The sequence below is a fragment of the Periophthalmus magnuspinnatus genome, chromosome 15, assembly GCF_009829125.3.
Source record: "Periophthalmus magnuspinnatus isolate fPerMag1 chromosome 15, fPerMag1.2.pri, whole genome shotgun sequence".
NCBI classification, from domain to species: domain Eukaryota; kingdom Metazoa; phylum Chordata; class Actinopteri; order Gobiiformes; family Gobiidae; genus Periophthalmus; species Periophthalmus magnuspinnatus.
The window spans coordinates 9,203,880-9,229,831 of record NC_047140.1 but is presented as its reverse complement, the minus strand read 5'-3'; the positions used below and the strand labels follow the sequence as shown (position 1 = coordinate 9,229,831).

The following is a 25,952-nucleotide window of genomic DNA, read 5'->3' as shown; positions in this document are numbered from 1 at the left end:
GTGCGTGCAGCGGGCCAATAGTCACACGGAGTTACACAAGCGCTTTCAGTTCAGAGCCCTGGCTGCTAATGCTGCTGCTGCTGCTGCTCCCGCCCACCGCAGAGAGCTGTGTGCCGCCGCCGCCGCTGGGAGGACTGGGCAGCGCGAGCCCGACCAGTTCCGCCTTCCTTCCTGCCTTCAGCCCTTCGCCTCGGCCGGACTAGAGCTGACGAGGACCGCGGCTCGGCGTCATGGAGCACGGAGCGGAGCTGGAGGTACGGGGGGGGGGGGAAAGAAGGGGGTGTGGGTTAAAAGGCGTACGGCGTGTCTGTATGTTGCTGTTGAACTCGAGAGCCGTGCGTCGTCTCCGGCTCGAGCCAAACTTTGACGCTGTCGCTGCACCGCCCCCTCCTCGCGCCCTCTTCTACGCAAAGTGCACACACGCACGCGGGCTCAGCGGGGTCCTCGTGCTGATCAGCCTCTCTATTTGTAGCCGGGGAAAGCTCGCGCGCGCTTTACGGATCCGAGCAGGGGCCGTGACACCGAGCTCCAGCAACTTTTCAGGTCGGTACGTAGCGCGCGTGAGAGCGTGTGCGCGTGTGCGTGTACGCGTCGGCCGCTCTGGAGAAGAAGGCACCCGCGCGTACACGTGTAATAAAACGGTGTGTGACGGGATTATGTCATGTGCGTAATGTTGTTTTGACAGAGGTGACGTAGAGCGTGACGTGCCGTAACGATGAGATAAGCAGATCCGCTCTGTGTGTGCGTGTGTGTGCGTGTGTGTGTGCGAGAGCGTGTGTGCGAGAGCGCGTGCACGGCCCCTTCGCGGACACTGGGGGATTTTTGAGCTGCGCACTTGAGATGTTCCCCGCTTCGCTCCGTACACGTCTCTCTTTCTCTATCTCTCTGTGTGTGTGTGCGTGTGTGTGGGGGGGTGCGTGTGTGTGTGTGTGTGCGCGCTCCATGTTTGTTCCCTGTCTGTTTACACACCTGACACGCGCGCTCTGACCGTGTGACGTCATCCCGCCATGAGGCACGCTGCACATTGGTCCTGTAGTAAAGCAGCGTGCGGAGGATGTGCTCTGGAGTACAGGTGCACGTGTTTTGTGTCGGGGCTAAACTGATACAAAAGGGCTCTCTGATTCACCATTACCTTATTGTAACAGATTAAAATGTCTAATGACTTAGTACGTGCAGCATCAGTGTCTATAAATATTCATAATAACACATTTGCAGCCTAATAGGACAGCAGTGAAGCCTGGGCTCTGAGCTATTCACATTTTCTGATGAAGGAAAGGGATTTTACAAAACCCCTGTGTAACTGCCTATGTTAGGACTGTCAAAAGTATCAAAAATCTGATTCTAATCGATACTAACACTAGTATCGAAACTAGATACCCATTTGAGCAAGTATTGATGCTAAAAAAGTCACATTTCCAGTACAAAAATGAACCTTTCCTGAAAGTATAAGACACATAGACTAGTATACGCCCATGGACCTCTATGGAACCTACATGGACGACTGAGGGATTACACAGATATAAGGACACATGGGAATATAAAAGAAAGTACTATGATATTATATTGAAAATGGCATTCTATTCTTTAAAGAAAAAGTGTTTGTTTTTTTTTTTATCTAGTCCTATTATGACAAGTACCAACATTACTCAGTCCCGTTACTGAATTAAGACTAATAATAAACAACCTTGAAATATTAATGCCATACAACTGTCATTGAAACCTCTTAACTGTACTTGTGGTTATTGTTGTGGCGCTGTTGCCATAGCGAATAACAATTCAAAACTTAACACCTTTACACAGGAAACTGAAACCATATTGAAAGAAGTAGCCTGTTCTCCACGTTTTGACATTGTGAAGCTACACTATTAGAACCATACCCAGGCCAGTACATGCCATTATGTAATCTTATGACACACTACCACACACTGGCCTAAAGGGCCCGGGACGAGACAAGGACTGCAGATTAATCGCAATCCAATCGGAATTTGAATTTGAATGGATGTAATTAGCAAATCAAAGACTGCATTTTTCTTTAAAGAGGGGGTATTTTACTTCTATGGGGTATTAAATGGAGGGTATTTTACTTCTATGGGGTATTAAATGGAGGGTATTTTACTTCTATGGGGTATTAAATGGAGGGTATTTTACTTCTAAGGGGTATTAAAGAGGGGGTATTTTACTTCTATGGGGTATTAAAAAGGGGATATTTTACTTCTATTGGGTATTAAAGGAATGTATGTTACGCCTATGGGGTATTAAAAGGGGATATTTTACTTCTATGGGGTAATAACTGCTAACATATTTAGATCAGCATGTTATGGTCAGTGTACTTATGAGTATTTGGAATATTTATTCAGAAACAGTAGCTGATTATCAAATAAAGGGTTGATAATTGTTTTATTAATATGTTTTTCTATTATTGATAATCTAATTAAAATAAGGAAATTTAAAATATATTTTATTTTCGTTATCTCCTCTGTAAGAAAAATACATAAAAAACAATGACACTGACACCAAACACCAACAACTTTTGACTTATTTATTTTGAGTAGGCCTGTCCCGATAAACACTACTCGACCTTTCGTTTAGTACATGACAGATGGAACAACCATTTTTGGGGGTCAGTATTTATCATGGCGACTTTTTCTTTGCAGTAGAGGGAACATTTTGATTATTTTCTGTTATACAATAAGATTTGAGCTGTGTAAGGTCAATTATGAACTTCTGTAACTTATTATAGACACAAAATAACTACTAAGTGTTGCAGCTCACATTTTTCTAAACAATATAGCACTTCCTGCTTGCTGATTTGGTTTCAGTATTATCGTTTATCATGCACTGTTAGACCGTGAGCTTACTGTCTGAGCCATACTCCAGAACAGTACGTGGTGATAATGTTCCTTTTAAGATAGCTGCTAACCTCCATAAAACCAGAAGAAGAAGCTAAACATAGGAAAGCTTCACCTTATGTTCCGCAGATCTACCACACCCCAGGAGGTAAACATAGACGTGGAGGCTTCTCTACCTGCGCTCATGGATGAGTTGTCTGAAGAGTGGTGGTGTTTAGGGTCCAGCGGTTCATTTATGCACAGCGGAGGCGGAGATCAACCGATATCGGCTTTTTCATGGCTGATGCGATTGTTTAGAATCCAATTTTGATCACTTTCCCCACATTATGTTTTTAAAATTTACTAAAATCACCCCCCAAGCCTTTTTTTTCACCACAAATGTGTAAGAGCACTTAGTACGTACATTTTGTGCAGTTATCTCTTCATACTAAAGAGTTATAGGGTAAAATAAACTGCGTGTATTTTTCAGGCAGGCGGTCGACCAAAATAAAATATCGTCTTCTGCTGGAGATTTAACATCGATAGCCAATACACTAAAAAGAGCAAATATCGGCCTGATATATCGGCCAACAGATATATTGGCCTATCTTTAGTGGACACACCACCCAAAGTCACTAAGAGCGTCCACCCAGATCCTGCTGTTGATATCTCTGAAGGCGCACGTCCTTTCTAACCCGCTAGAAGGCATCCAGGTCCTGGCGTGTGCACAGACAAACGCTCTCTCCAAAAGGACCCAGGCGCAAACTGCTTCACACCTCTCCAAACCAGGCACACGGCTTCCACACAGACCACCAGCACAGTTGTGGTTGGATGCATTGTTGTGGGGTCGAATGTGTGCGTCTAAACACATGCCAGGATCTGGATGCCTTTTAGGTTGGGTTTGGAGAGGGTGTGTGCCTCCAAGAATATTCACGCCGGGATCTGGATGGATGCTGTTCGCGACTTTACGCTGGTATCGCTTTGATCTTACCAGCACATTTTATAAACAGCTGAGTTATTAAAGCATGTCACTGAATTTTGAGTTTTAAAAGTGCTTTTTGGGCATAAAACAACAGCATTATGGATATTAATTAAACACGTAGCTGGTTAACCTCCTTAATGTCTTTCAACTCTCAATATTTAAAAGTCTATTGGAAAAATGAAAGGACATTTTACTACTGAATTTGGAAGTGGGCGGGGCTGTGGGCGGGACTTGATCTTACCAATACACAGATGGACGCGCGTAGCCGGCAATGCTCTGGAACTGTACACAGAAATACTTTGATTAACGATAATATTGAAACTACTTTGTACAACTGATAAAGATTAAAATAAACGAAGATAATCCCAGTGAACCATTTTTAAATAAACTGTCTCATTAAAAGGCCTGAGCTGCAACAAATAAACCGCAAAATGAAACAGTAATTAGCCATAAGAGTGACTTAATCAACTGTCTACAGCTCAAATCTTTTCATATTACAACTAAAATAACAAAAATCTCCCAATTTTTTTCTCCCCATTAAATATTGAGCCCTAAAGTATATTGTTCCAGTTTTTATATAGTGAATATAAAAGGATATAGTGATTATTCTAACAGGCTGACGCGCAGCTTTCTTTTGTGCTGGTGTATTAGCAACTGATTTTAAAATATAGTGTTGAATAGATGCAGTTTTATTAAAGTTTTGTGATATACATTCATAATTATAACTATAAATGAACAACATCAGCCGTGCACTTTTAATGTACACTCGCACTGGAGGATGAATGTTAGAGCCTTTTATGACTACATCCGGTTATATCAAATCTTTTTATATTCTGATTATCGCTTAGATGCTGAAAATGAAATATATTTGATATTTAAATGCCGTTTCTGAATAGAAATACGAAATGCCCATAATTACACTGACCTGTTACATTTTATTGTTTTGAAAATGCTATATTCGTAGAAAACAACATATTAACATGTTTTACAAGCTTCGCTTTTGTTTGTGACACTCTGAGTTCCCCTGCCCTTTGTGCTAAGTCACTCCCCCTTCAGAGTGCTACCACAACACAATCAGTGTGCACCTCACTAATGAAACTACTACACATCACATCGGGTTTGTCAAGTTGCTGTGAACAGTTTTGTATCATGTTTTTGTACATTTATGGAGAACTGTCGTGTGGGAGCATGGCTGACGTAGACTTGTACAGCTGACCGTAAGAAGGGATCGAATTGGGCCTGAGAGAGATCGTTAAAATACTTAAACATGCAGGGATGACATATAAAACCTCTTCTGACATGTTTTCGATGAGGGAACAATGTTATAACATGGTATTATGCATAATACATCATCTATAAGCATCATAATTTCCTCCACAAACAACAAACTCTCCGATCTTCTTTTGCATAAAAACTGCTGACCCTGTAGTTCAGATCTGTCCAAACATATTCTGACTCTTGTATTAGTTTGTCAGTTCATATGTCAGACTTTTTGTCATTTCTTCTGGACACTTTGAACTAAATCCTGTTATTAAAAACATAAATCTCAAATCTAACCACGCTCACAGTGCCAGTCAGAAAAATAACAGTGAGATGCTTTCCAAAATCGCTCAGCTTTAGACGGAACATATGAAACACTATTGGCTATATCCGCCATGTTTTTTTTTTGCTAAAACCGCACAATCTCTATCTCTATACCACTCTCTCACTTTACTTACTGTTTGCCCGGCTGCCATAGCAATGCATTAAAATAAATGACAGTTAAATGCTTGTGCAGAGTCAAAATGAAAGTTCAGAGCACATTACTCATCTTTGTGTCTAAATATGCAGAGACCAAAATTCACCCAAACTCATCACAGGGGACAGAAGGGGGCAAGTAGGAAAGTTTTATATTGTAAAGCATGTAGCAAAATCGACTTTTTGGAGATTTTTACCACATTAAAACAAAACATGTCTGAAGGGTTTTTATATGTCATCCATGCATGTTTGAGCAATCTAGCATTCTCTCCCGGTCGCTAGAGATTGCTAGATTGCTCAAACATGCATATTCAAACCCTCCTTACAGCTAGAGGTAAGATTCTGTGCAATGCTTTGATTCTCCATAAATATGCAAAAAACATGATACAAAACTGTTCACAGCAACTTGTCAAACCTGATGTGATGTGCAGTAGTTTCATTAGCGAGGTGCACACTGATTGTGTTGTGATAGCGCTCTGAAGGAGGAGTCGGCATCAAAGACGAATCTGAAACTTATTTAACAGTGAATGTAGCATTGTCAGAACAATAAAAGGTAACATGGTGATGTGTTACAGTTAACACCCCATAGAAGTAAAATACCCCCTCGTTAATACCCCATAGCAGTATAATGTCCCCTCTTTAATACCCCATAGAAGTAAAACACTCCTCTTTAATACCCCATAGCAGTAAAATACCCCCTCTTTCAATAATTCACAGTAGTGGGTATTTTATGGAGCTCAGCAGTGGTGGTTCCAGAAGTACATTTTTCATTCATTTTTCGCATAGACTTTCCAAAAAATTGTAATAATAAATTAAAAGTTTGACAACTTTTTCAGGGCTAATCACTTACGTAATGACCACAAGAAATCTCTTCTGAAACTTATTGAAGCATTTCACTGAATATTGAGTTTTAAATGTGCTTTAACACGTAGCTGGTTAGCCTCCATGATGTCTTTGAACTCTGAATATTTGAATGTTTCAAAAAGTCTATGGGAAAAATGAATGGAATTTTTACTTTTGGAACCGGAGCGGACTTGGAAGTGGGCGGGACTGTGGAACTTCATTGACTAAATACAAAATATGGACAAAGTAAATCATATCTGAAGTTAGAGAGATTAATTAAACAGACAAAAACATAAACCAAGACCAGTAGTGGCTCAGTGGTTTTAGTGCTCCTCTACCAATTCTCACTTGAACCATTATTTTTGCCCTTTAGCAAGACGCTTCACCCATTTTGCCAGTATGATTGTGGTTTGTGAGTGATTGTTGGTGGTTGGAGGGACTGATGGCGCAGATTGGCAGCCTCACTTTCGGCAGTCTACCCCAGGGCAGCTACGGCTACAGTAGTACTAGCACAGCAGTGGAGGGAATGAATAACACACAAAATTGTAGAGCAACTTGAGCGTCTGGAAAAGTATAATATAAGACTGATGATCATTATTTTATTTTTATTTTATTTGATTTTACTTAATTTTTCCATTATTAAAAGTATTAAAAGCACTGTACGTCATTTTAACTAGTTCATTTTAAACATTCTGCAAAAAGTCCAAAGTCATTCCTTATTTACCTAATGCTTTCAGAGCATCCTAATCATTTAACACGATGAGTTTATAAGTCACAACAGTCAGATTCCAGAGCGGAGTTTTGTCGTCACGGTGATGTAAACAACTACTAGCATGCTAAGAGGACACTTCCTGTTTCTGGGGAAAAAAAACGATTACAGCCATGCTACTCGAAATACAAATCTAACATAGTGACCGCACCGTCCCATCAAAAGGTCTGCTATAAACACACACATAATGCTTCTGTATTTTGTGTTTGCAGTAACTTCTGTTTGGAGGTCCAGCGGTCATGACCACGACAGGGCAGCGGACACCGAGGAGGATTTACAATGAATAATAACAAGAGGATGTTAGTTTGAATTTTTTTGGAGATTTGGACCATTTGTGAAGGATGACTTGTGCATGTATCGGTCTCACCATATTCCTACCTGGATTCTATTTGGGAATGTTCCAGATACTGCACTGAATTCACTTGGGAATCATCAAAATGGAGAAGGACTTCACACAGTAGCTTCCTCTCCCTCTTCTCCACATGTTTTTGCACTCACCACTGAGACCTTAAAGCTTCCACATAACCCCATGGACCTGCTCGTAGGTCTAATAGCTCTGTCTTAACTTCCATACATGGACTAATCTATCTATCAATAGAATCTTTTAAGAATAAAGGAACTACAAACATGTCCGCCGCCGCGAGAAGGCACCTGGTCCGGGACTTTAACCACTTCATCACCTGTTATCTGTGCCGTGGATACCTGATCAAACCCACCACAGTCACCGAGTGCCTGCACACATGTGAGTATGGGACGCTCCATAAAACTTTTCAGAGCTTTTATTCATGTTACAGTTGTTTTCTTTTCATTTACCCTCTTGAAGTTGTTTTTGGAGTGATTCATGCATGTTTGAGCAATCTTTAATCGCTTATTTTCAAGATTAGGAGCGAGTCTGGGCCAGTAAATGTTATTGGCAACCCTAAAATAAAGAGATCTTTGTTATTTTAATGAGCTGATACACGTATACACATAGGATTCGGCAGCATCGTGCCGTTGTTTTGATACTAAAAATCCACTACTCACTAGTGTATTGATCTACAGATGTCACATATAACTATATAGCAAACACAAGCACAAAATGTCTTCTTTAAAGGTGCATTGTGGAACCTTTCTGATGTATGTTCAGCCACCTGCTTGACTCCACACAGATGTTATTGCCTAGAACAGTGTTTCTTAAACTGTGGGACACTTGGACAGTTCTTCAGTTAGTGGGTGTGCCTAATTTAAAGTTAATTTTATTCACTTTTTTTCCTCCTTAGGATCATTTATTTTTTAGGATTACAGTGGAAATGTTGTAGTCCACTTTTAGATCTGGTTTAACCCTCGATTAGACTTTGACTTTAGTAGAATTGTCCTGTTACAAACCTTTAGATCAGGTTGTACTTGGAAAGCTGAATGTTTTCTTTGGTGGTTCTTGGTGTGAACGGTCTGAGAGCCACTGGCCTTAAATGTTCCACAGTAGGGCATTATGTATCTTCATGGTGATAAGCAGGTGAAGTGACCAGGCAAAACTCAGAGTCAGATCTGTGGAGAGGCAAATCCACTCTCAATAAGAATGCATGATTTCAAGGTATTTTTAACCAATAGTAACACTTGTAACTCCAACTAAATGCTACATGTTACAACATTCAAGGCAAGACGGGTACATCACTATGGAGACAAAAAGTGGAGACAATGTTACATCTAACATTTTTGTGATGTTTTTGGTTAACTTTAAAGCGTAGATAGCACTGATGTGACTCTTGGGATATGTGTTTGGTGATATTGGAGCTGGTGAATAACAAAAATCCTGACCCTTGCTGTGCTCTTTGCTTCAGTCTGCAAGAGCTGTATCGTGCAGCACTTTGAGGAGAGCAACGACTGCCCCAAGTGTGGCATCCAGGTTCATGAGACCAACCCTCTGGAGATGCTGAGGTGAGTCTGAGGAGATATTGTCTAGCTACTTTGGCCTCTTTACATGAGAGAAAAAAGAGCGTTTATGGTCTTTAAAAAACCTTTCCCAAGTAATAATTTTTAGAGGTGTCCAGCAACTTCTGGAGGACTAAAGGGGAGAATGAGGCGGGAGGAGGGGCAGAAGGACTAAAGGGGAGAATGAGGCGGGAGGAGGGGCAGAAGGGCTAAAGGGGAGAATGAGGCGGGAGGAGGGGCAGAAGGGCTAAAGGGGAGAATGAGGCGGGAGGAGGGGCGGAAGGACTAAAGGGGAGAATGAGGAGGGAGGAGGGGCAGAAGGACTAAAGGGGAGAGTGAGGAGGGGTCTGGAGAATCGAAGAGATAGTGAAAGGGGGTAGTGTCTGGAGGACTGAAGGGGAGAATGAGCAGCCGTCAATCACACCCATCTGAACTCTGGGAGATAAAACCTGATTCCTGAATACACATCTTTGTAAAGTACTGGTGAGTAGTGTATTCTTAGCTGACCAGGGTTTCTGGATGTACTTTCTGTGAACCCTTGTATAACGCACCATGACTTATTCTAATGGCTCCAGAGACAGCATGAAATTTGTAATCTCAGCCCTTCATGTTAACAGACTCGCCAAGTCTGAAAGTTAAAACCTGCTTAACAGCCACCTAAAATACACCACCACACACTGCAGGGATGTATGCTGCAACTTTATTTCAGCTTTATGCCCCATCTCCTGAAATCCCAACGCAAGCAAGTCCCAACCCTAAGAATAACCCTACCATACTGACAATTTAGGGCTGATCTGTCAAAGTGCATGTCCCAGCTTTACATGTATTTTATAATTATTACTTTGGTGGTGGTTGGAGGGACTGATGGCGCAGATTGGCAGCCTCACTTTCGGCAGTCTACCCCAGGGCAGCTACGGCTACAGTAGTACTAGCACAGCAGTGGAGGGAATGAATAACACACAAAATTGGAGAGCAACTTTGAGCGTTTGGAAAAGAATAATATAAGACTGATGCATGGATTGTTATTTTTATTAGGACTACCTGTATTTTTTCATTATTAAAAGTATTAAAAGCACTGTACCTTATTTCAGTTCATAGTTCAGTTTAAACAGTTTGCAAAAAGTCCAAAGTCATTCCTTATTTACCCAATGCTTTCAGAGCATCCTAATCATTCAACACGATGAGTTTATAAGTCACAACATTCAGATTCCAGAGCGGAGGTTTGTCATCACGGTGATGCTAACAACTACTAGCATGCTAAGAGCACACTTTCTGTTTCTGGGAAAAAATTACAGCCACGTTACTCGGAATGCAAAGCTAACATAGTGAATGCACCGTTCCATCGAAAGGTCGGCTATAAACACACACATAATGCTTCTGTGTTTTGTCTTTGCAGTAACTTCTGTGCAGAGGTACTTTGTTTAGTGGAGTAGTAACTGTTGTAAATATTTTCCTTTTACTCCAGTCAAGTGGCTGTTACAAGTTACTCGCACATGTAAGAAAATAAAGGATTTGTGCTACAGTATTGCTGCAAGGGAACAGCTTTGGAATGACCTTTTTTTTTTTTTTTTTTTTTTTTTGCAATCTTTAATATGATGATGTTCACTGTTTTCATATGCATCTAACCAGAGCAGAGTAAATGGTAAAGCTAACATCAACTAGCATACTATTTATATGGAAATCAGTGAATCTCCCATAGAGTTATCTAAGCCCCGTCCTACGTAATGACATCATCAAATTCTTAAATGTGAGCACAGCCTATTCACTTTACTTTGTCCCCAGCCCCTCCCTCTCCTGTGTCTAAGTTAAAACTCACATATGATGCATTCTTGGGCCTTTACTTTTCCTTTAAACACTTTTGGTCACCTTTGGAATTCATATTTCACATAATCATGTCTGCATTTGGAAAATATGCCAATTTCACCTGTTTCCAATGACGCATTTAGGTGTTGGAGCTCCCTCTGTTGTCGGCAAACAGGAATCAAAATTTAGAAAGTAAACAATTGAAGTCCTTAACCTCCATGAATGCTATGGTAATAGAGCCGTGCATTCATTGTAAACACAGTCTTTACCATAGAATGAGTCTGGTGACGGTTTATGAGCTGAAAAACTGCACAGGAGGTCCAGAGTTTTAGCTATGACACAACTAAACAGGCAAAATGTCTTCTGGATTAATGAAGCAAGAGTGAATTAAACAAAACACAACTCCAGATATGTTATTTTTGGCGAGGGGAAAACAATACAACATGGTTAAAAGGTCTATGAAGTCCAATTTACATAATGTGTGTTCTTTAAGCCCGTCTCTGTCTCTGTGTCTGTTCTTAGGCTGGACAATACTCTGGAGGAGATCATTTTCAAGCTGGTGCCCGGGCTCAGAGAGAGTAAGTGTCCAGATGGTCTCATCCGTCTCTACACAGTTTCCAGCCGAGGTTTAATTAAGATGATGTTCACGGGAGGTAAACCCAATTAGAGCACTTATTACAGCCATAATCAATATTAATGATCACAAACTACCTATGTATATAACAATGTCCAGTTTGCACCACAGTTAGCGATGTGTGTGGTTTATACTGAGCGCTGGTGAACATGCCAGAAAACTGTTAATCCATGTTTTTTTTCTTCTGTTGATGAGTCACATTTTACATGTTTATTATAGTTATTAATACATTTTTGGAGCTTTCTACCATGTTACAACGATGTTCCCTCTTCAAAAAAAAGGTTTTATATGTCATCCAGTAAGATTTGAGCTTTGGATTTGTCCAAAGCTCCACCCACAAGCCTACGTCACCCATGCTCCCACATGACAATTCTCCATAAAAATACAAAAACATGATACAAAACTGTTCACAGCAACTTGACAAACCTGATGTGATGTGCAGTAGTTTCATTAGTGGGATGCAGCTGATTGTGTTGCGATAGTGCTCTGAAGGAGGAGTGACTTTTGACTTAGAGCGACAAACACAAAAGTGAAAATGATTAAACATGCTAATATGTTGTTTTCAGCTAATTTAGAATTTTCCAAACAATAAAAGGTAACCTGGTAATCTAAATATCTTATGTGTTAGCAGATAATACCCCATAGAAGTAAAATACCTCCTCTTTAATGAATATGTCTTTTAATCTGCTATTTAGCACAACCCACTTTGAATACCAGGTGCCACAGAGAGGCAGCAGCAGCTCTAGTGCAAAATGTTGTTGTGTCCTTAGGCAAGACACTCCAGCGACCCTGGTCTATTATAAATACGGTGTGTGCGTGAGTGTTGGTGGTGGTCGGAGGGGGAGATTGTGCAGATTGACAGCCTCGCTCCCGTCTGTCCTAGGGCAGCTGTGACTACAATAGTATCTCGCCAGCGGCGAGTGTGGCGTGAATGATGATGTTTTGTAAAGTGCTTTGGGTCTTGACAGGTGTTATATAAATCCAATACATTATTATAAAAATGCAAACTCCTCTCCAGACCACAGGCTTTTACTGAAACAGGACTGACTGATAGATCGCTCCTACACCTGTCTCTATAGAGGTGTTATCGCTTGTCTAAAAATGTCTATCTTCATCTATCTTCATGAAGACAGGCAAATGACACCACCAGGCCATATTACAGGTCAGATCTATGGAGAGGCTACACCACGCACAGTTTTTCAAGGTCTTTTTTAACAATAAAATCACTTGTATTTGAATAAATGCTAGATAGATAGATTTAATGCCATACTGTGAAACACTGCAGACTCCTCACATGGTAGACCTTCACCAGAAAAGTTACACAGTGCACCTTTAAAACAATGATTTGATTAAAATGATATTTATTGCAGAGGAGCTGAAATTTTACTCGAATTAAAGCAATAGACAAAAGAAAAATTAAGAACTTATTACTCTAATGTTACTCAAATACTGAAATGATTGAAAATGGGGGAAAAAAATCATAGTAAACATATTATAATTTCTTAAAATAAATAAAGTCATAGAAAAAAAAAAAAAAAGAAAGAAAATTAATTAAATAAATAATATTACTTCAAGAATGTACTTTCCAAAGCCATACAAACACGTCTGTACTCACGAAAAGATCTGTAGCCAAGTAAGGAGAATCCATCTTCCTGTAGTACCATGCAGTACCAAGAAAATGCATTACTTAGAATATACATGGTAATACAACTACTACAAATGATAATATTGAAGAAAGTGAAATGAAGCTGTGTTACTGTAAAGTGAGTTGTTCTGTGATGGCGTCCTGGGTCTACGTGCCTGTAAGTCTGGTGCCGTTGACAGAGCGTCTAACAGCTGCCTATGACCATATCAACAGGTGGAGCAAGGAGACACGCCGATGTTTTTATGGTAGAATAAATCTTCCATGACATTCAAAATAGTGATGTCACTCAACACCTCAGAGGTTTGCAGTGGGATCAGCTTACCCTACTGTAGATGTTTGTCACAAGAGCTTTTATATCTGTTATAGCTTTTGTTCCCTTTTTATTTATTTAAAGGAACTGTATCCTGCTCCAACTGTTTAAAAAGGTATTAAAATCACAACTGAGCCTGTGTTGCCAGTGTCTTAACCTGCAATGTTTGAGGGCAGAACTCAAAATATGCAGTGTTTGTGTTAAACATGTGTGAATGAAGCAAAACACAACTACAGGTATGGTTTTGATGCGGAAAAAAAATTATAAAATGGCGTAAAGCTCACAAGAGAGCATTTTGTGTAATGTAGGACTTTTAAGGCACTGGTAACCTAGATTCACTTGTGATTGCAGTACCTTGTTTTAAAACTGTAAGAGCACAGGATGCATAGAGTTTCTATAAACACCTATAGACACGTTTTGAATCAAATGTCCAGTTTGTCTGTGAAACTGAACGTTTTTCCATCTCACATGAAATGAGCTGAGACAAAGAGAAAATGCAGTGGTTTAAGTGCACTGAGCCGAGGATGGGGTTTCATCACAGAGACAGCACATGGTAACCTGGCTCTCAGCAGACTGTTACGTGTAGCTCTAAAGGGACTTCTACACATTATCAATCTGGAACAGCTATCACTGAGAGCATTCAGATCCAATAATCGGAGTGTTTAACGACATACTTCACACTGATTGGTCAAAGCGTCTCATCAGAGGAACAAGCCAAGAAATCAAACTTTTTCACAAACCCAATAGTCCATATTCCTACTAAAAGAGTCTGAAGTACGTCTGTCGGCGCCGCCATGTTTGCTTTGGTTTGTTCAGCTCTGGTTTTCGTGCCAACCTCAGCGCTGCTTTGTGATTGGACCTATCACATCCAAACGAATCAGCTGGAGCTGTTTAAGACTGAATCTCTAGAGTTTGTGAACTCACAAAAATCAAAGAATCCATCTCGTTGGCTAAACACATGGAATATTATGTTCTAAACCCGCTCACACAAATGAGCCCAGCTCTTTAGACTCTAACCCTCTCTCTCTCTGTCTATCTCTCTTTGTCTTATTCTCATTTGTTTTATTAATTTCTCTTTCACACCTCTTTCCTGCTGTTTCTGTTTCTGTGTCTCACTCTTGTCTTTCTGTCATCTGTGTGTCTCTATCTAACCTCTCTTTCTTTTTATCTCTCCACTCTCTGCCTCTGTCCCTCCCATTCTTGCTCTCCTCTCTGCTGTCTCACTCTCATCTGTTTCACTTCTATCCATCTCTGTCTTCTTCCTGTCGTTTTCTCCTTTGTCTCTTTCTCTCTTTCTCCTGGCTGCCTGTCTCTCACACCTCTTTCTGTACATACTGTTTATCCTTCTGTCTTTTCTGTCTGCTGGTGTCCCTTTCATTCCTTTGTCCATCTCTCTCCTCTCTTTCTCCCTCCCTCTCTCTCTCTGTGTATGTGTGTGTGTGCAGAGGAGGAGCAACAGGAGCTCGAGTTCTGGAAGAAGAATCAGCCCTTGGAGAACGGACAAGGTAACTGCGGCTTTTGCACAGAATAAAACCCCATGGAGACACAGGGAGGGCATCTGACACACGGGGAGGGCATCTGACACACAGGGGCATTTAGAACCTGTTTGTAGAGGTCTAAACTACAGGGTTGACAGTTTTACACAGAATAAAACCCCAAAGAGACACAGGGAGGGCATCTGACACGTGGGAACACTTCAGAACGTGTTTGTACAGGTCTAAACTTTGGGTTAGCAGCTTTTACACAGAATAAGATAAGGTGTGCCAAATAAAACCCTTGCACTACAGCCACTCTCACTGTTTAATACTCTAAAAGTAATTTCGCTGTTACTTGGGACAAGGACAATGAATCCTTGAATGTTGAAGTGCCATTTTGGAGTGCTCTGCGGAAACTTCTACAACAGAAAAGGCACAAAAAACACTTTACCAAAACCCAAAGGAGGCTTCTTAAGAAAGCAGAGTTTGAAGGGCTATATATCGATAAAAAAATATCACGATAAATGATGATATTGAAATGACTTTATGTCACTTTCACAATAACTTTAAGGCTTTAGTCACAGTAAATCCTCATCTAAGTGAATCATATTAAACATAATGTGATCAGTCATGTATAAATAGTACAATCAAAGTATCTATAATGTGTCATGTGACGTGTGGCCAAACCTCCCTGTCAAAGCCTGATCTCGTCAGACCTCAGACGCTACGCAGAGCCAGGCCTGGTTAGTACTTGGATGGGAGACTGCTGTGAATACCAGATGCCGCAGTGAGCCAAAAATTGTTGTTATGTCCTTTGGCAAGACACTTCATCCACATTGCCTAGTATGAATATGGTGCGAGTGTGAGTGCTGGTGCCGGTCAGAGCAGATCGACAGCCTCACTTCCATCAGTCTGTCCCAGGGCAGCTGTGACTACAATAGTAACTTAACACCACCGGGTATGAAGTGAATGAATAACGCACCAAATTGTAAAACGACTTTGAGCATCTGGACTAAAACATTATTATGCAAGTCATTATTGGATCATCTACAACTCAAATGTCATCACTTTGGTGTAACACTACATAAATTAATAACAAAAAGAAAACACACACAGTAAACACCATAAATATTGATCCTGAAAAACACTGTTCATCTAGCATGTACTGATCCATAAATCAAAGTAATGATCATGACAGACCTAATCCAAAGAGCCAGAGACAGGCATACTGTACATGAATTATTTACACCTCTCTTTTCTTAATCGGCTTTGCACAACAGCACAGGACTGTTTCCGGTCAGAACGAGGGTCAGCGGAGCCAGTTTCCCTGTAATGTAATGTCTATAAAGTTTTTGATATCACATGACATTGACTTCACCGGTAAACACTTCAGCTTGGGGGAAGTTTTTGTTATTTTTCTGTACTATGATAAGATTTGAGCTGTAGACGGTTAAATAAATACATTTCTCTAACGGTACAGCACATATAGATTCGTTTTTTGAGGGAAATCCTGCTTTAGGGCGATCGTGTCAGTGGCAAAATGGTTTTCAATAGTATCGTACTTCAAAACTGTTTTTAGAAAGGTACGTCTTTGTGTGACGAGGCGAATGCTAATGCTAATTTTAGAGCGTAATAAATATTTAAATAACACCACCAGCTGCAATAATCTACACCTATAAGTAATCGGTTAGTCTTTACTACAAATGTAATTATGTGATGTTAGATTTAACGTTTTAATAGAAGTTACCTTTAGCATTATGCATTACCAGACGTTTTCTCCTCATTTGTAAAGCGTGATTCTGCAAAAATCTCATAGACATTACATTACTCCGGAAATGGTGTAGCTAACCGTCTATCTGACCGGAAGCTGTCTTTGTACACAGAGCTAACTGGAGCACTTTAATAATGTTTTAATGGATACTGTGCCATAGCGTCATTTCAACAAAAAAAAAAAAATATGCGCCCAGTAAGACTTGCCCAATGTGACTTTGCTAATTACAAATCCTGGAACTTTCAGCTTTTATGTGTGCATGAACTGATTTTTAATGTCTCCGGCATGTTACAGCAGACAGTATGAAGCATCCGAAAGCATCAGAGGGAGGAGAGGAGCCTGAAGGAGGAGGCGGAGGAGGGGACGGGGGAGGGGACGGAGGAGGAGCAGAGGAGCAGGGCCAGGACTACCACAGGAGTGACCCACAGATCGCCATCTGTCTGGACTGTCTGCACAACGCGGGACAGAGCCAGGACACCTCTGTAACGGTACATCCGAGATACAAAAGCAATAAATATGACTTAATTTATCCAGAGGGGCATTTTAAGCACATTTAGCAGGAAAGTATAGAAATAATAGAAAAACTCAGACAGGTGTCTCAGTTACAGGTCCACAGGATCATTGGGTTCACTGATTAGCACCACCTCAGCTGCCTCTTTAGCTGTGAAAATCTGCCTGGTGCACACGTCCCTTATGAGTCTCACGCTGTTCTACTCCTCCTCAGGACCTGATGAAGAGGTTCATCCGCTGCTCCAGCAGAGTCACCGTGGGAACCATCAAGAAGTTCCTCAGCCTCAAACTCAAGCTGCCCAGCTCCTACGAGGTAAGAACATAGCGGTGTGAGAAGAGAAGGGATGAGAGCATGGAGGCATTCTGATCCAGAGTGTTTGCATTTTAATCAGAATAATTCAAGGTCAAATAAGTTTCTGTTTATACATTTTGGAAATTCAGCAAATAGCATAGAGAACAATATGCAAAGTAAAATGTCTTATGCATAATTTTTTATTGCATAAAACTTAAAGGAACTGTATCTGTTCTGCCTCTTACTGTTTAATCACATCTGACCTTGTGTGTCCAGAGCCTTAACCTGCAGATAGAGACACATACAAGTGTGTCTCATTCTCAGATTATGGACAGGCCTCATGTGAAAGAACCTCCAGAATTCATTCACTGAGCTGCAGAGGCTGCACTAGCACTGATTCATGTTTCAGATCAGAGTGAGTCCTTTTAAGTTTAACCAACTGGATTTCAGCATTGGAACTGTCAGCCAAAATGAGTGAATGACTCTCTGATTGGATAATAGCATAGAGAACTAACACACTAAATTATATCATAAAGTTGATCATCATGTCCAATAGTTTTTTGTAATTAAAAACAAAACCAGAATTACAATTGTTATTAGTAAACCTATATTTGATTTGAACATTGACACTACAGTACCATTAAGAAAGGATACAGCATACACTTATGAATGGACTGAACTCTAAAACAATTAAACTAAAATAAATAATAAATAATAAAATAATAAATAAATACGTTATTATTATTATTTTTTTTTGTACATCATAACCACTTATTTGTTCAGTTACATCTTACTTAAAAATAAGTAATTACTTAACACAGAGACAGTCAACACAGTCAAAAACCTTTGTTGCACAACCGAGCTCACTGTTTCAGTCAACACCTCCTCACCAGCCCGTACTTCCCCTTCCCTTTCATTTCCTGCGCTGCATCTGACTCTCTGCTGTACCACGTTCTGACCCCACATTCTGACCTCACATTCATTTTGTTAGCACATTCTGACCTTATTATGACATTTTGACTCGACATTCTCACCTCACATTCTGGCCCCACATTCATTCTCTTACCACACTCTGACCCCATATATTGACTCCACATTCACATTCTGAGTACGTACTCATTTGGACCCCAAAATCTGACCCCAAAATCAGACCCACATTCTGACGCCACAGTCGCATTCTGACCCCACTCCACACTCTGGCCTCATATTCACATTCTGTCTCGATATTCACTCTGACCACACATTCTGACCCCATGTTCTCTGTGTTACCACATTCTGACACAGCTGCTCTGTGCTCCTGTGTCATTTTGACCCCTCTGCTGTGTTGTTGGTATTATATGTGTGTGTGTGTTTGTAGTTGGACGTGCTGTGTAACGGCGAGATCATGGGCCGTGACCACACTCTGGAGTTTATCTACATGACCCGCTGGAGGCTGCATGGAGAAAACGTGAGTCGCACTTCCTTGTAGCACACTTTCTCGTATCACACTTCTTCATAGTACACTTCCTCAGCACACTTCCTCCTAGCACATTTCCTCAGAGTATACTTCCTCTTAGCACACTTCCTTATAGCACACTTCCTCATAGCACACTTCATCATAGCACACTTCCTCATAGCACACTTTGTCATAGCACACTTTCTTGTAGCACACTTATTTTAAATGAATGACAAACTAAGAGTACCTCTGATAGATTTACTTTTAAAATCATTTTTGGCAAGTAAAATAATTAAAATCCAGCCAAAGACAAGTTAACTGATGCAAATTTGGTAAATGACTCAAATGAGGAATGACAGCACTTCCTGGTAGCACACTTCTGGTCCCATGACTTTTTTCATATTTTACATTTATTTAATATGACAGAGTCTAAGGGTCACATTAAAAAAATATATTATGCAGGCGCTACAAGAATAAAGTTGTTGCTATGGTAACCAGCTTTTTTAAATTAATGCTAATAAATATAGAGGTTAGTTGTGCCAAATCTCAAAAATGATACTATTGTATTAGCGTATGACGTTATAAATTGAAAGCATACATCCTTAAATCATGCCTCTGCCTCTGGTAAACTCTGTCAGAAGCACGTGAAGATAAACAGGACACACCCAGTATTTGCATAAGAGACACAGAAGAAGTGATGCGTATGTGGAGAAACGGGGCGGAGTCCAGAAACCCCACATTTTTTTCACATTTAAATGTAACTTCTGGTGGGATGTCCTCTACTACCTTATCAATCAAACAACTTTGATTTTGCCCCCTCAGAAACTTAAAGACATGGTATTATGCAAAATGTACTTTGTTCTACCATAGAGCATTGTTCCCTCATCCAAAACATGGCTGAAGATGTCTTATACACTGCCTGGCCAAAAAAAAGTCTCCACCTGGATTTAACTAAGCAAATAGATATGAGCCTCCTGCATTTGGTCAGGTCTAGGTTCAGCACAGTCTGTGATCAAAGAATGAGGTCACCTGAATATACTGAATGACCAGGTTATTCCATCAATGGATTTTTTCTTCCCTGATGGCACGGGCATATTCCAAGATGACAATGCCAGGATTCATCAGGCTCAAATTGTGAAAGAGTGGTTCAGGAGCATGAGACGTCATTTTCACACGTGGATTGTCCACCACAGAGTCCAGACCTTAATCCCATTGAGAATCTTTGGGATGTGCTGGAGAAGCTTTGTGCAGCGTCAGACTAACATCATCAGTGCAACATTTTGGTGAAAATTAATGTAACACTGGATGGAAATAAATCTTGTGACATTGCAGAAGCGAAATCAGAACAATGCAATAGAGTGTGTGTGACCTTTTATTTATTTATTTTTTTTGGTGGTGACCTTTTTTTGTGGCCAGGCAGTGTATGTCATCCATGCACATCACCCCCACACAACAGTTCTCTGTACACAGCAACTGGACAAACCTGATGTGATGTGCAGTAGTTTCATTAGTGAGGTGCAGAGGGAGTGATTTAGCATGGAGAGCAAAGGGAGGGAAAACTCAAAGCATCAAACATTTGAATATATTGTTTTGGGTGAATATAGCATTTTCAAAACAATAAAAGGTTACATAGTGATCTAAATGTGTTAAGTGTTTGCTGTTAATACATCATAGACATGTAATATCCACTCCATTCAGTTTGGAGATATAATACCTTTGTGGGTCTCTGGAGTGGTGTGTCAGGAGGAAGGCTGTTGTTTGATAATGTAGGTGTTGTTGCTTTGCCTGAAATGTTCCACAGTATGGCGTTAAATTGGAAAAACATGCATTCATACAGTGAGTTGGGTCACTTCTCCACAGACTTTTCCACATCAAGTTTGTGATCTATAAAAAGACAACCTGAGATGGAACGGTCCAATCGAATAAGTCCACATTTGTGTCAGTGCTTTGAGACATGAAGCAGAGGAGGATCTGAGCTCAGAGACGACAGAGACAAGTTTGAGGCATTTGGGTTTTGTCCTCACATGCACTTTTAGTCAGAATTCCATGTAATTTTTTATAAATGAGACCCCTGAGCTGTAGCTTGGCATGGCGTCACTTGTGCCGTACCGTTCCAAACCAAACATTCCAGCAGACAAGCAGGTGGTAAACCGCATACTACAGAAAGTTACACACTTTACCTTTAATTCAAATGATTTATTGAACCAACAGTCATATTTAGTTAATCTAAGTTACATCCTAATAACATTGCAGTAAATGTACACCATCTCTTAGTGCTGTAACTGTAACACTGGTGTTAGCAGATCCTCCAGTTTCACTCCATGAAAACTGAAGCCAGACATGATAGAGCGCTTGTCATACCTCCTCCACCACAACACCACCTGATACGAGCCTGATGTTTGTACATGTAAAATGCTCTGGGTTTATGGGGCTCGTCCTGCGGAGACGACAGCCAGACAAATGTCCTTCCTTTAGGGCGGCAACATGAATCACAATCTCATTTCAGTTGCAGTGTGAATGCAGTCATTTTGGTGGGTTGGTTATGTTAAAATAATACAAAAGAAAATCTAGTATAAATGACTATAAACTGACATTTTAAAACCACAGTACTTTTTAATAGCAAAAAAACCTTGAACAGGAGTGTCCAAACATTTTTCACCAAGGGCCTGAAATATATTTGAAGCAGAGGGCCACAGACCAGTGTCGATACATGGAGTGAAGTGGTGCATTTAACACAGGTTTGACAGAGACATTGTACCTTTAATAAGACTTGGAAGATTATTTTTAGGTGTGTGTCACAATGCAGTGTGATGTTATTCAGGTTATAGAAGTAAAATCTCTTCAGTTTGTAGTAAACAATACTTCCTTCAATCAGGCCAGTTTAGGAGGAGGCATGAGGACCAACAAAAATTGGTCTGAGGGCCGCATTTGGTCCCTGGGTCATAGTTTGGACATCCCTGACCTAGAATAAAATAAAAGCTGGGTCATGTTTATTGCACTGAAAACATAATAGAAGTACTCATCCTTAATGTGAGTGGGCTTGCATCTCCACAAACCTGTTTAGCCTCTTCTTGCTCGTCTTTATGGAAATGTTGCTCCTTTGGCTATAATCTCCCACACTATGGCATAAAACATATCTATCTCCATAGAGAATGTTCCGAAGTTTAGTTTTAACATTCTTTTCCATGGAATCCTGCAAGTGCTGTGCCACCTCCTGAACACACTGCACCTTTAATTTGGAAAAAGGGGAACAATAAATAAACCAGTTGTGGTTTGTTAAAAAAAAGTCCCAATCACATATTTCAGTGCCCCATTTGATCACACTTCTTGATGAAAAGTCTAAAAGAGAACTAAATGTTTTCCTCTTTTCGCAGACATATCCCATGGTCCTTGAGTATAGACCTCGCATAGACTTTGGCTGAAGGTCCCCGTACGCCTGTTTGACGCACTTTTGCACATGAGAGCGTGTGCAGAGCAACCAAGAGATTTAAACGTATTTTTGTACAGCTAACCAGGAAGTGCAGGAATTGTTAAGTTAGAGAGGTTTTATGCTACTACATAGAATAATATATATGCTACTATATATTTGAAATGTCCGTCCCTGTGCCTAAACCTGACAATGAAGTCTGAGCATATCGTCACTTGCCTGTCAAACTAACTGTAGAATAAATTGTGATTTTTATATTGTTTAAGTCTTGTGTGTTTTTTTATGCATTTGTGTGTTCATGAAGGTTGGACATTTTTTGTTTTACTTTATTTCCATTGTAAATTCTCAATGAAGACATCAAAACTATGAATGAACATGTATGGAGCGTAGTAAACTAAAAAATTGACTCAAAATAACGCAAGACTTGTTTTAAAATGGCCTTTACCCTTTACTTTGATTACTGCTTTTGACTTCAGCATTTTTTGAATAACAAATTTTGAAGTTTGATATATCGCTGACGTAAATATAGATGGTAAACAATAATATTGAAACTCATTTATGCCACTTTTACAACAACCCAAGAGCAGATTTAAACCACAAAAACTATTATAAATCTACAATATTGTGAAAAATCATGAGCTGCAATAAATAAACAGCAGAATGAAACACTTTAGTTGTTAGTTTGCATCTGTAATGAGTCAGGCAAGTTATTATTTCAACCTTTTATGGCATAAATCTTTTCATAAAGCCAAAAAATAACCAGAAATTTGCAGAAGTAGTGCAAAGAAAAAATACACACGATAAATACTGACCCCCAAAAAGTATTATCCCAGGTTTGATATACTGAATGAAGTTGATATAATGATTATGGGGCACAGCTATGAATTGAAAACCATTTCAGGAGATTGAGAGAGGGCCAAGGTTTTGCAGCACTGACAACAAAGGAAAGGAGGATTTGTTTTTGGTTTTTTTTGAGTATTTTATATATAAAATTAAAAAAAACAAAACAATTTAGTCGAGTTATTTCACTATTTGTTTCTTTGCTGAATAATTGTGTCTTGCTTAATATGTTTGATGTCTTCCTTATGTAGGTAAAATGTAGAAAGTAGTAAAAATAAGGAAAAATACACTGAATGGAAAGGTGTGTCCAAACTTTTGACTGATAGTGTAAGGAGATTTTGTATGGAGCAACTTTGCAAGTTATGGTGACATTTACATTATAGAACTTTTCGATCTTCAAGACACTCAAAGCACTTTACATCAAGGAACCACTCACCCATTCACACACCCATTCATAGACACATTCATACACCAGTGTGCACAGACACTGAGGCCGAGGTGGATTAAATGTCTTGCCCAAGGACACAACATCATTCATCTGTGGGAGCTGGACTCACATCGCCAACCTGTGGATCACTGGATCTGATCGCTCAACCAATGATGTTTACATCGAGAGCGGGATTTGAACCACCAACCTTTGGATCAGTGAACAAACGCTCTACCAACAGAGCTTCCAGAACAACTTTTTTGGGTGCTTGTACTTTTTAGAGCAGATTTGAGTATAATTTTATCCATGTAATTGTAATTTGTTATTTTTTACATCAGTGACTGTTACTGTTACTGAGCACAGCAGAGCCTCTAAACGTGACCTTTAACCTCTGTCTCTGCTCCTCTCTTTACAAACTCACATAACATCACAGTATCACCTGCTCTGATTGGTTAGAGCTCAGGGAATGTGTGGATTGGAGTTTATGCTGCTTTCATGTTGTGTTGGATGTATCGTAAGTATGAGTTTCAGAGAGGAAGTTGCACATGAAAACTGAATCATGTCATTGGCTCAAATGGGAATTTGAGAGTTGTGACGTCGGGGCGATGACTGGTGGAAGTCAAAATAGAGTTTACAACAAAAAGATACATAGATACATTGCATTTTGTATCAGGTGACTGTTAAAGAGGGGGTATTATGCAAAATCTTTTTTTTTTTTTTTTTTTTGTTTGCCAACCAAAATCATAGGTATCATAGGCAAAATCATAGGCAAAATCATAAGAGGTTTTATATGTCATCCATACATGTTTGAGTAATTTAGTGATCTTTCCTGAACCCTATTCAAACCCTCCGTGTGGTTAATAGTCCAATAATTCTGTCCAATGCCGTCCTCAAGCCTACATCACCCATGCTCCCACACGAAAATTCTCCATAAATATATAAAAACATGATACAAAACTGTACACTACAACTTCACAAATCCGATGTGATGTGCAGTAGTTTCATTAGCAGGATGAATGCTGATTGTGTTGTGGTAGCGCTCTGAAGGGGGAGTGACTTACACAGAGAGCAAAGGCAGGGGAACTGAGAGCATCAGAATCAAAAGTGAAACTTATAAAGCACTTTCATATGTTGTTTTCGGCTAATATAGCATTTTCAAAATTATAAAAGGTAACATGGTGATCTAAAGAGCAGTTAATGCCCCATAGAAGTTAAATACCCCCTCCTACAGGCAGTAGTTTCTCCTGAAAACAGATGCCTTGTGTGTTCTCAGCATCTGATCAAAAGCAAATGAATGCACACAGGTCAAAGGTCACACAGGTCGACAGCACTGTCCTCCAAGAAATCTCCTTTACCAACTGCCCCAAATGCAACATTTTAAGCACGTTTTCCCATCCAAAAGATATATTTCGTTTTAAATTGTTAATTGCTTTGGTAATGGGCCTAATTTTTCATCATTTTGAAACCATTGAGTACAATGATGGTCCTGGGACAGTTCAAGGTTGAACAGAATTATAAGGAAACAGCTCCCTCTTGTGGTGAGTTCTGGTAACACACACACACACACACACACACACACACAGAGGAGACTATTTGCTCTCATTCATTTACGATGACAAATCACATCTGTGTCTGTAACAGTGAGTCAGGGTTTTTTTAATCGAAATAAACCGAATGAATTGAATCTTTGTGTACTTAATTTTACCAGTAATTAAAACTGACCATACATTTATGTCGAATATCTGATGCATGACATAGTCCCAGTGACAAAGCTATTATTTCAACAATGAAGAATCAAATGTGAAATAATCAATACCATCTTTATGTCCAAAATATTCAGACTATACATCCACACACTATGTGTTTGTGCATGTGTATCTACATGTGCGCATGTGTATAGGTGTGCATGTGTGTGTGTGTGTGTGTCACATGTACAACGATATCTCAAGGCCTGATCATTTAGTCTTTATTCACTCACTCCACACCTGCTTATGCTCATATCCTTCTGTAGCCACAGCTGCCCTGTGGTCTTGAGGCTGCCAATCTGTACCATCAGTGCCTCTGGCTCCACCCACACTCACACACCACATTCATTGTTGCTCAGGTTGTACCAGGTGGATGGTGAGTCAGTTTGATGCATAGAACCAACAACCTTATGGTTGGAGGGCAAAGCCTCAACTTACTGTACCACTGTGTGTCCTGCTACAGAATTTCACCACACAGATGATGAGAGTCTGCCAGAGCTCCCAGCCTCATCCACAACACATGATTTGAATTGAACTAAAGCAACCTCTGTGTGTTGTGTGTGCACACCCT

General features: G+C 40.1%; 1 protein-coding gene across 3 annotated transcripts; it reads left to right on the top strand.

Annotated features, from left to right (window-relative positions):
• The first annotated feature begins 57 nt into the window (after window positions 1-57).
• Window positions 58-22,634, top strand: LOC117382848 (polycomb group RING finger protein 5-A-like). 3 transcript variants are annotated; one of them, XM_033980086.2, is made up of 9 exons: window positions 58-254; window positions 7,372-7,901; window positions 8,977-9,073; window positions 11,393-11,448; window positions 14,905-14,964; window positions 17,000-17,193; window positions 17,430-17,528; window positions 18,865-18,954; window positions 22,317-22,634. In XM_033980086.2, the coding sequence occupies exons 2-9, from the start codon at window positions 7,787-7,789 to the stop codon at window positions 22,362-22,364; spliced, it is 759 nt and encodes a 252-aa protein (XP_033835977.1). In that variant the 5' UTR covers window positions 58-254; window positions 7,372-7,786; the 3' UTR covers window positions 22,365-22,634. The 3 variants fall into 3 exon arrangements, with proteins under 3 accessions (XP_033835977.1, XP_033835979.1, XP_055083011.1); XM_033980088.2 differs by having other exon boundaries at window positions 85-254; window positions 17,003-17,193; XM_055227036.1 differs by lacking the exon at window positions 58-254 and adding an exon at window positions 366-543.
• Window positions 22,635-25,952: the final 3,318 nt, after the last annotated feature.